Consider the following 12,240-nt stretch of genomic DNA (forward strand, 5'->3'; position numbering starts at 1 on the left):
ACAGTGGGACAATGACTGTGGAGAGAGCTGGAATGCCAGGTGCTCTGCCCTGGGTGTCAGTGTCTGCGAAGTGGGAGGGAGGATGCCTGGGGACACCTTTGGCTGGCCTGGGAGGGGCCCAGCCCGGCATGTGAGCGAAGAAGTCTGTACTCCCCACTCTTTCCTCAGCCCCTTTCTCCACCTTAGGTTCTGGACTTAAAAAGTGCCTACCAGGCCCCCCACCCCCTTCATCGTATTGATGTGCTTTGAGGCTGAACTCCTCCACCCCACCTGCAAAAAAAAACACAAAAAACTAGTCTCATGGCCAGCTGGGGACTTCAGGCCACCAGCTGTCGGGTCCTTGGTACCAGCTGTGGGTTTCTCTGCCGCCCTTCTGTGCACACCTGACTCCTAATACACACGAGAAGAGGGGGCATGGAAGGCCAGACTGTTCAGAAAGGAGGGGGTTCTTGTCCTACTTCTTCGTAAGAAATGCTAAGACCCCCAGCTTCTTTTGATGTCAGCTTTGCTCCCTGCCAGAGATGCACTCACAAGAAACTGCTATCATGGGTTCCCTAACCTTTCTCCTGGGCGAAAGAAAAAGAGACAGAGAGAGACACCAGGGAGGGAGAGAGAGAGAGAGAGAGAAACCAGGGAGAGAGAGAGAGACCAAGGAGAGAGAGAGAGAGAGAGAGAGAGAGAGAGAGAGAGAGAGAGAGAGAGAGAGAGAGAGAGAGAGAGAGAGAGAGAGAGACCAGCGAGGGAGAGAGAGAGAGAGAGATAGAGAGAGAGAGAGAGATCAGGAGTGCGCTGGCTTGTCCCTGAGTGATCAGCTCTGTTCCCTCCTCCCACGGGCCGCGCGCTCCCGCTCCGGGCGAGGCGGGGCCTGGCGGGAGCGCGCTAGAGGCGGGGCGCGCCCCGGAGGGCGGAGGGGCGGGTTGGGGGCGTGGCCTAGGGCTGGGGGCCGGCGGCGGCGGCGGCAGGGAGCTGGGAAGCCTAGAAGCCGGGAGCGCGGGGCTCAGTCGGGGGGCGGCGGCGGCGGCGGCTCCGGGGATGGCGGCGGCTCCGCTGCTGCTGCTGCTGCTGCTCGTGCCCGTGCCGCTGCTGCCGCTGCTGGCCCAGGGGCCTGGGGGGGCTCTGGGAAACCGGCATGCGGTGTACTGGAACAGCTCCAACCAGCAGTGAGTCGGGGGCCCGGGCAGCGCGAGCGTCCCGAGGCGCTGAGAGGGGGAGCTGGTGGGCTGCAGAAGTCCTGGGGGAACCCGGGGTGGAGGTCTAGGGAAACCACAGCTGGGGGCTGGGAGGCGAGGGGAAGGGGAACGCTCACGGTGGGCGTCTGGGAAACTCGAGGGGTGTCTGAGCAAGGCTGTTGGTGTATAGTGATAAAGGCTCGGCCGTGCGGGGGAGGCTGCTTGGGGATCCCCCACCCCACCGTGGCTTCTCCTCACTCCCGCCTCTGGAATTGCTACAACGGTCCGACAGCCCTCCCACCTCCTCAGCCCTTTCAGCGGGGGGTGGGGGGTTGGGGGTGCCCGTGCACTGGGGGTAGGCCGCCGCAGTTGGGGGGCTCACGGCTGACCTGTTTTCGGCCTAGAGGGTATCAAGAGGTTTTGTCTAGGTCTCCTGCCCTTAAAAGTAGGGTCCACAGCTGAGACCGGGAGTACGGCTAAGAGGACCTCCCCAAGAGCGAAGGCAAATGGGTGTCCTGGGTGTAGGGAGGGATGCGCCAGGTTGGGGTGAGCTAGGGCCGGGCGGCCGAGTTGGGGGTCCCTGGGAGTGCCTCTTGGTTAGGATAGAAATGTGGAATACCTTCGCGAGGAAAGGAGGCAGGAGCTGTCGGCGTGTCACACACACACACACACGCCCGGGCTGGGGACGGCGTGTGGCTCCAAGTGTGAGCGGGCGTGCGCGGCTGTCAGTGTGCGTGTGTGTCTGAGTGTGTGATTTGTGTGTCTGCGTCGGCGATCGCCTGTGGGTGGGAGCGGGCGGCAGGTCGGGGAGGGGGCTGCGGTCAGTGTCCGCGTGGCCGGCCGCGTCTGGGCTGGGTGGTTGTCGGCGCCACCGCGGTCTGGGCGGGTGTCAGGGCGGCCGTGTGGTTACCCGGGGTGTGTGGCGCGGCGGCCGGGTGCCGGCGGCGGGGCCGGGTCCTCAGTCGGCTGGATCCTCGCTGCCCTTGTCTTCTCCTCCCCGCCGAGCCGCTGTGTGTATCACCCCGGCCGCCTCCGTATGTGTCTATGTGGGCTGGGGGGGGGGTTCCCCGGGGACACGGGGGTCACTGTCACACCTGCCCGGGCGGCGGCGGTCGCACTGCCTCTGGCTCCCCACCCTGGGGACGACTCTGGAGCAAATGGGGAGGCCCCAGGGGAGGGGGCTGAGAGGGCCGGCGGCCGCGACCCCCAACCTCCCGGGGGAGGGGCTGCTGCTCGTCGCTTCGCTCTTTGTTGTTTGGGGCTCCGCGCCTCCCCCTCTCTTTCCTCGCGCCCGGAGTGTCAGACTGGGGGTGGGGATGAGCCAACGACGCCCCCCTCTCGCTTCCCATGGAAACCCCGGGAGTGGGGATTTGGTCCCTCCCCCCCACCTCCAGCGGAACTCGGAGCACTCCGGGGGGCGCGATGGCTGACTCCTCTGCTCTTTCTGGCTCCTACCTCTCCCCCAGACTCACACGTCTGCCCCTCCACCCTACTAGAATCTGGCGGGCAGTCGAGAGCGTCAAGGTGAGGGTCTCTAGATTCTCCGCCACTATCGGGGCACCCCCAAGCTTCTTTAGGGAAGCCGGAGCCAGGGGGATGTGAGAATGGCAGGGGGGGTGAGTCGATCAGGTTCCCCTCCCCCGCATACACCTGGGCGCAGGTGAAAGCCCAGGAGGGGGTGGGGGAGCCCGGGTGCCTGGAGTATCCTCGGCCCTCCCACTCCCTCGCCCGCTAGGACCAGCGCAGGTAGGAGGGGGCGCGCACTGGACTGGGAGGCCGTCGCCGCCCCCGCCTCGCTTCCCCGGCCTTTGTTGCCGCTGCGCCGGGCTCCCCGGCTCCCTCACTGCGGCAGCCGCGGCCCCATAAATCGTGAGAGCGACGTGCTCCGGAGCCGGGAGTGGAGAAGGCCGGGGAGCTGGGGGCGGGGCCGGGCCCAGCCACAGGCTCCCGCACCCCTCCCCCCGGTCACGTGAGCAGGGCTCCCGGCTCCCACCCACCCCCCATCACGTGCGGAGGGTCTGTGCCCCTTGGGGTCACGTGGGGAGGGTCTTGCGACCCCGCCTCCAGAGGTCACGTGGGAGGGTGCTAGTGGGACACGTGCGGCGGCCCTTTTTGACAGACCTGGGGGTAGTGCCCTGCACAGCGGCCACGACCTCGCCCCCTAGTCCCAACTCAGCCCTCCCATTTGGTCCCCCGAAATGGGCGAGACCTGCTTCCAGTCTGGTCCAGGGCCTAGGGATGAGGAGACTAATAAGATGAGGGGGACCCTGAGAGTGTGAGGTTAAGGGGTCCCACTACCCGGCATTGAACTTGGGGGGCGCTGGCCAGTGGCCAAATGTATGCCCCATCAGCTGTGTTTGATTTCTTTGCAGAAGTGAGTGTTGGGATTCGCCTCTGTCTCACAAAGCTTATAGAAGGTCTCTCTCTGGGTGTCTCCTTCCCTGTCTCGCTATCTCTGAACTGCTTCTGTTGCCGATGTCTCTTTCATTCATATATTCATTCAACACATATTTATTGAAGCTGCACCGTGTTCCCAGTGGTCTCTCCCTCTATTTTCTTCCCTGTCACCCAATTCTCTGCCCTGCACCTCTTCTCTGTCACCCGTCTCTGCTGTCTGTGGGCCTCTCTGGACCTGCCTCGCTGTCTCTCCCTTTCCCAAGGTCTCTCTCCGGGCTCAATCTCTGCCCTGTCTCTGGGATTATGGTTTCCCCCCGCTGGCTGTGACCCACGCCCCATCTCCTCTCTGGATCTCGTCTCTGTGGATCTCCCCGCTCCGTCTGTGTGTCTCTCCCTTCGTCTCTGTGTGTCTCGCTTTCGGCGGGTCTCTCGCTCCTCTCCGCCGCTGCAGATCAATAAACCTTCGCCGCCGCCGCCGCTGTCGCAGGGAGGAGGGGCGGGGGTGTCGGGAGCGCTGATTCTCCCCTACACGACGCGGGTCGGGGAAGCCCCAAGCCTGGGCCTAGGATGGCGGGGCCTGGCCCGCAGGGGCACCGCGACCGAGGGCGGCCGAGGGGCGCGGGGGTGTCAGTCGCGTGCACGCGCTTCGCGGTAGCGCTCCCCCCCCCCCCCCGCCTCCGCCCGCCCGCAGCCCCAGCGCGAGGACTCCACGCCGCGCACACGTGGTCTGGCCTCGCCTGGCGGAACAGCGGCGCGCAGCCTCGGGGGCGCGCGCGCTGGAGGGGAGGAGGGCAAGGGTCCCGTCTCTCTACAACCTGCTCCAGTTCCCTTCGCCCCTGCGCGCAGGGAGGCAGAGCGAGATTTAACCAGGCAGGCCCCTCGGGTCCTTTCCCCACTCCCTGGTCTTGTTAGACACCCTGTTTACCTGCCCTAATTGCCCCGGGGGGAGAGGCTTGCTTTGCCCCGCCCCCCCAGGCCCTGGAGGGCTGCGTGGGACCTGCCCTGTGCAGGCCCAGAAATCGATCTAACGGAGTGAGAGGTGCACCCCCGCCAGGTGGGGTATGTCGACACTCGCCTTTCAGCGAGAGGTGGGAGGCTAGTCGAGGAGGGAGGAGAGAAGAATAGAGAATTGTTTCCAGGGACAAGGCACATCCCAGGCCCCAATCCCAACCCCTCCCGGAGGTGGGGGGTGCGGCTCGAGGTGGGGGGTGCGGCTCTGGAGGCGGAGTTATCTGCGGAGCTTCGATCCAACTAGCGGCACCTCCCTTGTCACTGCCTGGGCGAGGGTGGCTGACAGATTCAATTAAAGAGCCTCAGCCAGCCCTGTCTCCCAGGAGTTTCAGCACCAGCCCCTCTGCCACTTGTGGGTCACATGCGGACTGGGCCCAGCATTCTAAGAGCCACGCGCCCGCGTTTCTTCAATCTTTTCTTTCTTTCTTTCTTGTGTGTGTGTGTGTGTGTGTGTGTTATTTCAAGGGCTATTGCTGCCACACTACACAGGGATGGGTAAGAAGTGACCTTCCTTCATTTGTGTTCATCCAGCAACCTTTCTCAAAGGTTCCCGCCCCACCTCATTGAGGAAACTGAGGCACCCATAGAATAGCTCTTGTTTAGGCATATGCCCAGCCTGCTAGAGTGGGGTGTGTGTGTGATAGGGGGACTTAGGGGTGGAGCTGCAAGGGGCTACTTTGGAGTGGGAAATCTGGGTGAAGCTGAAGAACAGAGATCCCAGGGTGACTATGCAGCTGCTTCAGGCCTGACCTCTCCTGTCAGTGGCCCCCTCCTCAAAGCCTGAGGGGACTCTGGGGGTCGGGATGGAAAGGCAGGCAGGGTGGTGGCTGGGAGCCCGGCCTTGTCTAACCTGTTTGCCTGCTCCCAGCGCCCTAGGCTGAGACTCCTGCCCACCAGAGTACCAGGGCCAGGGAGGGGCCTGAGTGACCTATCACTCCCATGGGAACCGAGTGGGGCTGGTGGCATTCCTGATGACTCAGGAGGCTGTGCCCATTCTTAATGGAGTGCCCAATACTAGCTCTCACCTGTCTCATCACCAGGCCTGGAGCAGGGTGTCTGGGGAGGGGGCAGCAGGCCAGGTCAGAGAAGAAGGGTGAGGTGAGGAGGGAGCTTCAAGGCCCCACCTCAAGCACAGGCCCTCCCAGTTCCTCTTGCTCGGGAATCTAATTACTGCTGTGGAGCTGGGCAGTGTCTGGGGCTAGAGAAAGCCAGCTCCTCCCCTCAGGGAGTTCCCAGGGACTAGGGACCCCTGTGGTGTGATGACTGCCAAGTACCCCCATACCTTCCTTTGTCCACCTGACTCCCTCACTGCCACTGCCAAGATGTGTGCATTCCTATGCCCAAGGAAGCTAGGGGACCCACCCCCCTGCCCACTTCTCTGAATTATTTTCTCAGAGATTTCCCCTATCCTCACCCCACTCAGGACCCACCCCCAGCCCTGGGGACTCAGCACCTGCCACTCTGCCCCATGTAGGATCAGGAAGTAAGGCACAGCCATCTTGTCTGGGCACTATGCCCATCTCTGCCATCATCACAGAGGCAGCCAGCGGTGCCCAGGTTGAAGAAGGTGTGCAATGAGGCGGAAGTGTGGATTGGTCGGCATGATGGATGGCCATGGGGCCTCAGTGCTGAGTGCCATCACTGTCACACCCTTATCAGCTGTGTCAGTGTATTGGGGACTTCACTGTTTGTGGTAGAGGGTCTTCAAAAGAGGCAGCCCCTCAAGGAGTGGCGGCAGCAATGGTGGTGAGGATGGCCCAGGACTGGGCAGAGTTGTATTCTGGGTCCATGTGGGTCAGAACGGACTGGACCGGTGGAACCTCACAGTACAATTTGCCCATGGCCTTAGGGGGGAGGTCAGTGGATGTTTGTGGTACTAAAAGTGCAGAGGTCAGAGAGAGAGAGAGAGAGAGAGAGAGAGAGAGAGAGAGAGAGAGAGACCGACCCCAGGGCATGTTGTGGAGACTGGAGTCTCATAGTTTCAGCTCAGACAGGGTTGTGAGGCAGAGAGAAGGGTTTTGGGGGACAGTCCGAGTTTGGGTTATAATATCCGTGTTTCTGTGAGGAACATTCCAGGGGGGCTTCTAGGACGTTGTAAAGGGGCTGCTAGGAAGCCGGGGAGCTGCTGAAGGGGACTGCCCTAGAGGGGCCTGTTGGAGGGCAGGTGGGGGTCGACCAACATCAGCATGCCAGCCCAGCACACATCCTGTCTAGCTTTTCTGTGGATGCCGCCTACGAGTGGGCGGTGGACATATTTGTGTGTGTGCCATAGAACTTGTGCATGTATATGCATGAAGCTGCCATGCCTGTGTATGTAAGAGGGCAGGTCCTGTTGGACTGGCCTTGGGGGTGGGCTGGCAGCAGCAAGGAAGCATGCTGGGAGAGGAGATGGAGGGGTGCTGGCCCTCAGAAGGGACCCCTCCCACTCTCACCCTTCCTTTCCAATCCTCCTATTCCTCCTCCCCGCCGGTGAATTATGGGGGATGGACGGAGGAAATCCGGGCCTGGGTCTGGGAGTCGCTGGGGCCTGCGCCGTTTCTGTGGTAACCAAAGCATAGGTTCCTTTTCCCCTCTCCTCCCGCCTCTTCCTTCGGTGACAGGGCCGGCCTTCCCTGCGCCTTTGCTACCCTCTGGTGGCCGCCAGGGGAAGGACAGAACCCGAGGGCGAGGGCACGGAAGGGTAGCGAGGGTGGTAGTGGTGCTGCGCCACTAGGGTCCTGGCGACCAGACTCGGGTTTGAGAAGAGAGGTTATCCGAGGAAAACGGGGGGGGGGGCGGTGTCCCTACGGGGACTTTGGGTAAGGTCTGCGGAGCGGCCAAGTGGAAAGCGCGTCGGCTTTGGGGTTTCTTCGTTCTGACTCGCTTCCTCCTCCCCCCTCCCCCCCAGTCTGCGGCGAGAGGGCTACACCGTGCAAGTGAACGTGAACGATTACCTGGATATTTACTGCCCGCACTACAACAGCTCGGGGGTGGGCCCGGGGGCGGGGCCGGGCCCCGGGGGCGGGGCGGAGCAGTATGTGCTCTACATGGTGAGCCAGGCGGGCTACCACACCTGCAACGCCAGCCAAGGCTTCAAGCGCTGGGAGTGCAACCGGCCGCACGCCCCCCACAGTCCCATCAAGTTCTCGGAGAAGTTCCAGCGCTACAGCGCCTTCTCGCTGGGCTACGAGTTCCACGCCGGCCACGAGTACTATTACATCTGTGAGTGCCTGCCTGCCTGCCGGCGGGGCGGGGCGGGGCGGGGCGGGGCGCGCGGCCGGGGCGGGACAGCGCCAGTTAGGGGGCGGAGCCTCAGGGCGGCGGGGCGGGACAGCGCCAGATAGGGGGCGGAGCCTCAGGGCGGCGGGGCGGGACAGCGCCAGATAGGGGGCGGAGCCTCAGGGCGGCGGGGCGGGGCAGCGCCAGATAGGGGGCGGAGCCTCAGGGCGGCGGGGCGGGGCAGCGCCAGATAGGGGGCGGAGCCTCAGGGCGGCGGGGCGCCAGCTCCCTGGGCCTCGGCGTGAGGCCCCAGGATGAGCGGCGGGGGTGGAGGCCCTCGGGCTCAGCCGCTGGACCAGAGGCTGATGGAGGGGTTTGGGGGGACAGCCCATGTCTGGGCCGCAGTGTCAGTGCATCCGTGCGGGACACTTCCAAGAGGCTTCTAGCCCTAGCGATGGAGGTCCAAAGGGCAGGAGTTACCGAAGGAGGTTGCCCTGGAGGCGCTCTGTGGGGGTGGGGGGCGCGGGGAGTGTCCGAGCTGAGGGCACGGGGCGGGTGGGAATCCGGGGAGCGAGACTCAGGCCCAGTCTCCTCCCCAGCCACGCCCACCCACCTGCACTGGAAGTGTCTGAGGATGAAGGTGTTCGTCTGCTGCGCCTCCAGTGAGTATAACCGGCTCCCAGCCGCGCCCGCATCCTCAGCTCCCCGCTTTGGGGCTCCCATTCCGACTTCCTGGGGGTGGGGGCGGAGGGCACAGGCGAGGGGAGGGGCTCGCTCCCCAGCTGTAGCGGAGGGAGGGATCCTGGCCCTGACTCTCCCCTCCTCTCTCCCCACCCGCACCCCACCCCGCAGCATCGCACTCCGGGGAGAAGCCGGTCCCCACTCTCCCCCAGTTCACCATGGGCCCTAATGTGAAGATCAACGTGCTGGGTGAGTCTGCGCAGCGCCCTCTGGTGGCCACTGCTAAAACCGCAGCCCCCTCCCCGGTGCCTGCTCACCTCGCATGCCTTCACTGACCGGGCCAGCGACCCTGCCTGCCCCTGGGTGGTCACGTCCCCAGGCCCACTGCTGCTGCCGCTGCCGCGTGCCCCGCCCCGGCTCGCCGCCCAAGCCTCACCAGTCCGTCTCTTCTTTCGTCCACAGAGGACTTTGAGGGCGAGAACCGCCAGGTGCCCAAGCTTGAGAAGAGCATCAGCGGGACCAGCCCCAAGCGGGAACACCTGCCTCTGGCCATGGGCATCGCCTTCTTCCTCATGACGCTCTGGGCCTCCTAGCTCTGTACTTCCCTGGGCAGGGAGAGATGGGGCGGGACTGGGAAGGAGCAGGGCGCTTTGGGCCTCTTAAAGCCAAACTGTGGGGCCTGGACCCCGTCCCCCATGGCTGGAAGTGGGGTATGCACCATACACCTGTGCCTGCCCCCTTTTTCCTCTCTCTCCAGGCAAGCACTGTAGTGGACCAGGTGCAGGGACGTCCACAGGTCCTGGGTGGCCTGGTGATGTTTGGTACCAAATTGGGGCCACAATGGGCAGTGCTCAGGACTCCCTGCCCACCGGTACTTTCCCTGCCCCCCCTGGTATCCTCCCCTTCTGACCTCCCAGAGAGGCGAATGTGCCCTAGAGAGAGCATATCCAAGTCTGGGGGTACCCCCACTCTCCCCTCCAGGGCAGAACATGGGGAGGGGACTAGATGGGCGAGGGGGTGGCACCACCCGCTGCCCCCTTCCCCTGTTTACAGCAATAAGCACGTCCTCCTCCCCCCACTCCCACCTCCAGGATTGTGGTTTGGATTGAATCCAAGTTTACAATTGACACCCTGGGGGGCAGGCCGTGGACTAGGGTGGCAAGGGGTGGGCATTGGGGTGCCGGGCAGGCATGTACAGACTCTATATCTCTATATATAATGTACAGACAGACAGACTCCCTCCCCCTCCTCAACCTCCTGACCTCCCTTGACTTCCCCTTGGAGAGCTTCAGACCCCTTCCCCTCCAGGCTAGGCCCCCCCCCCCGGGGGGGATCCCCTGGCCCCTCTTTTGTCTTCCGTGAAGACAGGACCTATGCAACGCACAGACACTTTCAGAGACGTGAGACAACACCCCCCCCAACCCCACCCCCTTCGAGCCACCTGACTCCCAGGACCTGTCCTGCCCACCCGATGTGGCCCCACCCATCCTCTGGGCCTTTTTCAAGTGCTTTGGCTGTGACTTTCATACTCTGCTCTTAGTCTAAAAAAAATAATAAACTGGAGATAAAAATAACTGAGTGTGTGTGATTCCAAGGGCCATCCCTCTCCTGTCACACTTTCCAAACCCCACAGGTCGCAGGGTGGGGGACCAGGGGCCTCCCTCTGTGGCTGTGCCCTTGATGGGAGGCAGCAGCTCTGTGTGGAGAGGCAACAAGTGGCTTCAGAGCTCAGCCCGAGTGAGTGTGGAGAAATCCTCTAACTTCTCTGAGCCCCACACAACCAGCCCCTCCGTAAAACTAGGTAATAGCACATCTCTCCCAGGATTAAATTAAGGATTAAATAGCGAAGAGGATATAAAGCCCAGTCTACGTTGGTTTTCTCCTCCCTGCCCATCTGTAATCAGGGGTTCGTTAATGGAGGATGTGGAATTCTGGGTGTTTGTGGGCCCAGATAGGGAGGGAGGAAATAGACATACAAGTGGCCTTCAAAGTTAGTGGAAAAACGGGATTGCACGGCAGTGGAATTTCCCCATAACTTTTTTGGAAATCCTCTTGTTTTTATTTTCACTCACCTCTCATTGAAATTTAGTCTTCTCTTAAGTGGCACTGTTGGGTAAACCCTGGACTGCTAACTAGCTGCAAGGCTGGTGGTTCAAACCTACCAGCTACTCTGTGGAAGAAAGTTGAGGCTGACCATTTCTCTAAAGATTGACAGCCTCAGAAACCCAGGGAGAGGGTCACCATGAGTCAGGATGGACTTGATGACAATGGGTTTGGGGATTTTCTTAGGTTCTTGAGCAAAAAGCTTTTTAAGTGTTAGTAATTACCTGGTACTTTGTAGCCAGAGAAATCCTAGATGAGGAAGAGGCTTCAAACTCACCTCTAGGCTCAATGTGAATTTGAAATTGCAGTAGTTGTTAGCCCTTTATTTTGAATGTGTTAATGAAGGAGCACACATTACTGTAACCAAACTTTAAAAATATTTTGATAATTGTTCATGAAAAATGATCTGGCTGCCTCTGACTTCACAAGGGGGAAAGAGGATCAAGACCAGCAGGCCAGGCTTGGCGGATTCTAGGAAGTGAAGGTCAGACATACCTCCGCTCTCCACCTTTTTTTTTTTTTTTAACCAATTCTGGCACCAACAACGGACCAAAGTATTCTCTACTTTCCTGCTGGGTTTGATAATTTGTTGCAATGGCTTCACAGAATTTACAGACCAAATTCACAGTACTGAGGTGGATGAGGGAAGTAATCGGTTATGAATCAGTATCAGGAACAACTCAGGATGCAGTTCTTCAATCGGGATTGTCTCTTCGTAGCCCTGCTCACTTGTAGGCTTTTCTCTGACCTCTTTGCTTTCCTGGTCCTCCACCCAGCCTTGCTCAGGCAACTGTTACCAAGCTCTTTTACTTCTGCCAACATACCCTACTCTGCCGCTAAGCCTTGGCCCGAAGGTGTTCAGCTCTCTTGCTCCTGGGTCAGCAAGCCTAGTTCCGCCTACAAGTGCCAGGAGGCACCCCACTCCACCAGGAAGCCACCTGCCCAAAGGCTCTGCACTCTGATCATGCCTTTCCCCATGAGCCAGGAAGTCCACCTGTCATCTCTTGCTTGTTTCCTGGTTCTACTGCCTCTGTTGACACTGTGCTTCACCCTCTCCATTAACAGAGCCATTGTCTGGGCCTAGGGCAGTGGTTCTCAACCTGTGGGTCGTGACCCCCTCTGGGGATCAAAAGACCCTCTCCTGAAAACATTTCTGATGGTCTTAGGAACCCAGACACTGCAAGCACCGGAGCACCCCCATGCTTCAAGACAAAATTTAATTTAGTTGCCATTAGAAATAAATATTGCATAATATAGAATTACATGTATTTGTGACACATGACTGTGCTTTAATGATGCTCAATTTGTAACAATGAAAATACATGCTGCATACCATATATTTACATTGTGGTTCATAACAGTAGCCAAATTACAGTATTGAAGTAGCTAGGGAAATCACTTGAAGGTTGGGGTCCCCACCACATGAAGAACTGTGTGAAAGGACCACCGCAAGTTGAGAAGGTTGAGAACCGCTGTACTAGGAAGCCCTCAGGCCCTGGAGATACATGCCGCTCTTGGCTCTTTTTAGTTGGGGTAACCAGTTTCCTATTTCTTCCTCTGGGATGGTTCATTTTAAACCCAGTAGGGACTGACCAATCTTCCTGTTAGGGTACCATGCCCCTTTATTTGTGTTATTAGCATGGGGTTCCATTCCCTGGGGAGCGCCGCAAGGACTTAATTT

General features: G+C 60.4%; 1 protein-coding gene across 1 annotated transcript; it reads left to right on the top strand.

Annotated features, from left to right (window-relative positions):
• The first annotated feature begins 1,032 nt into the window (after nucleotides 1-1,032).
• On the top strand, nucleotides 1,033-10,014 carry EFNA3 (ephrin A3). The gene is made up of 8 exons (XM_075540756.1): nucleotides 1,033-1,160; nucleotides 2,666-2,693; nucleotides 4,018-4,104; nucleotides 4,258-4,436; nucleotides 7,465-7,778; nucleotides 8,375-8,437; nucleotides 8,628-8,705; nucleotides 8,919-10,014. Exons 1-8 carry the CDS (start codon nucleotides 1,033-1,035, stop codon nucleotides 9,047-9,049), a joined length of 1,008 nt encoding a protein of 335 aa, XP_075396871.1. The 3' UTR covers nucleotides 9,050-10,014.
• Nucleotides 10,015-12,240: the final 2,226 nt, after the last annotated feature.

This window comes from Tenrec ecaudatus, chromosome 1, assembly GCF_050624435.1.
Source record: "Tenrec ecaudatus isolate mTenEca1 chromosome 1, mTenEca1.hap1, whole genome shotgun sequence".
NCBI lineage: Eukaryota > Metazoa > Chordata > Mammalia > Afrosoricida > Tenrecidae > Tenrec > Tenrec ecaudatus.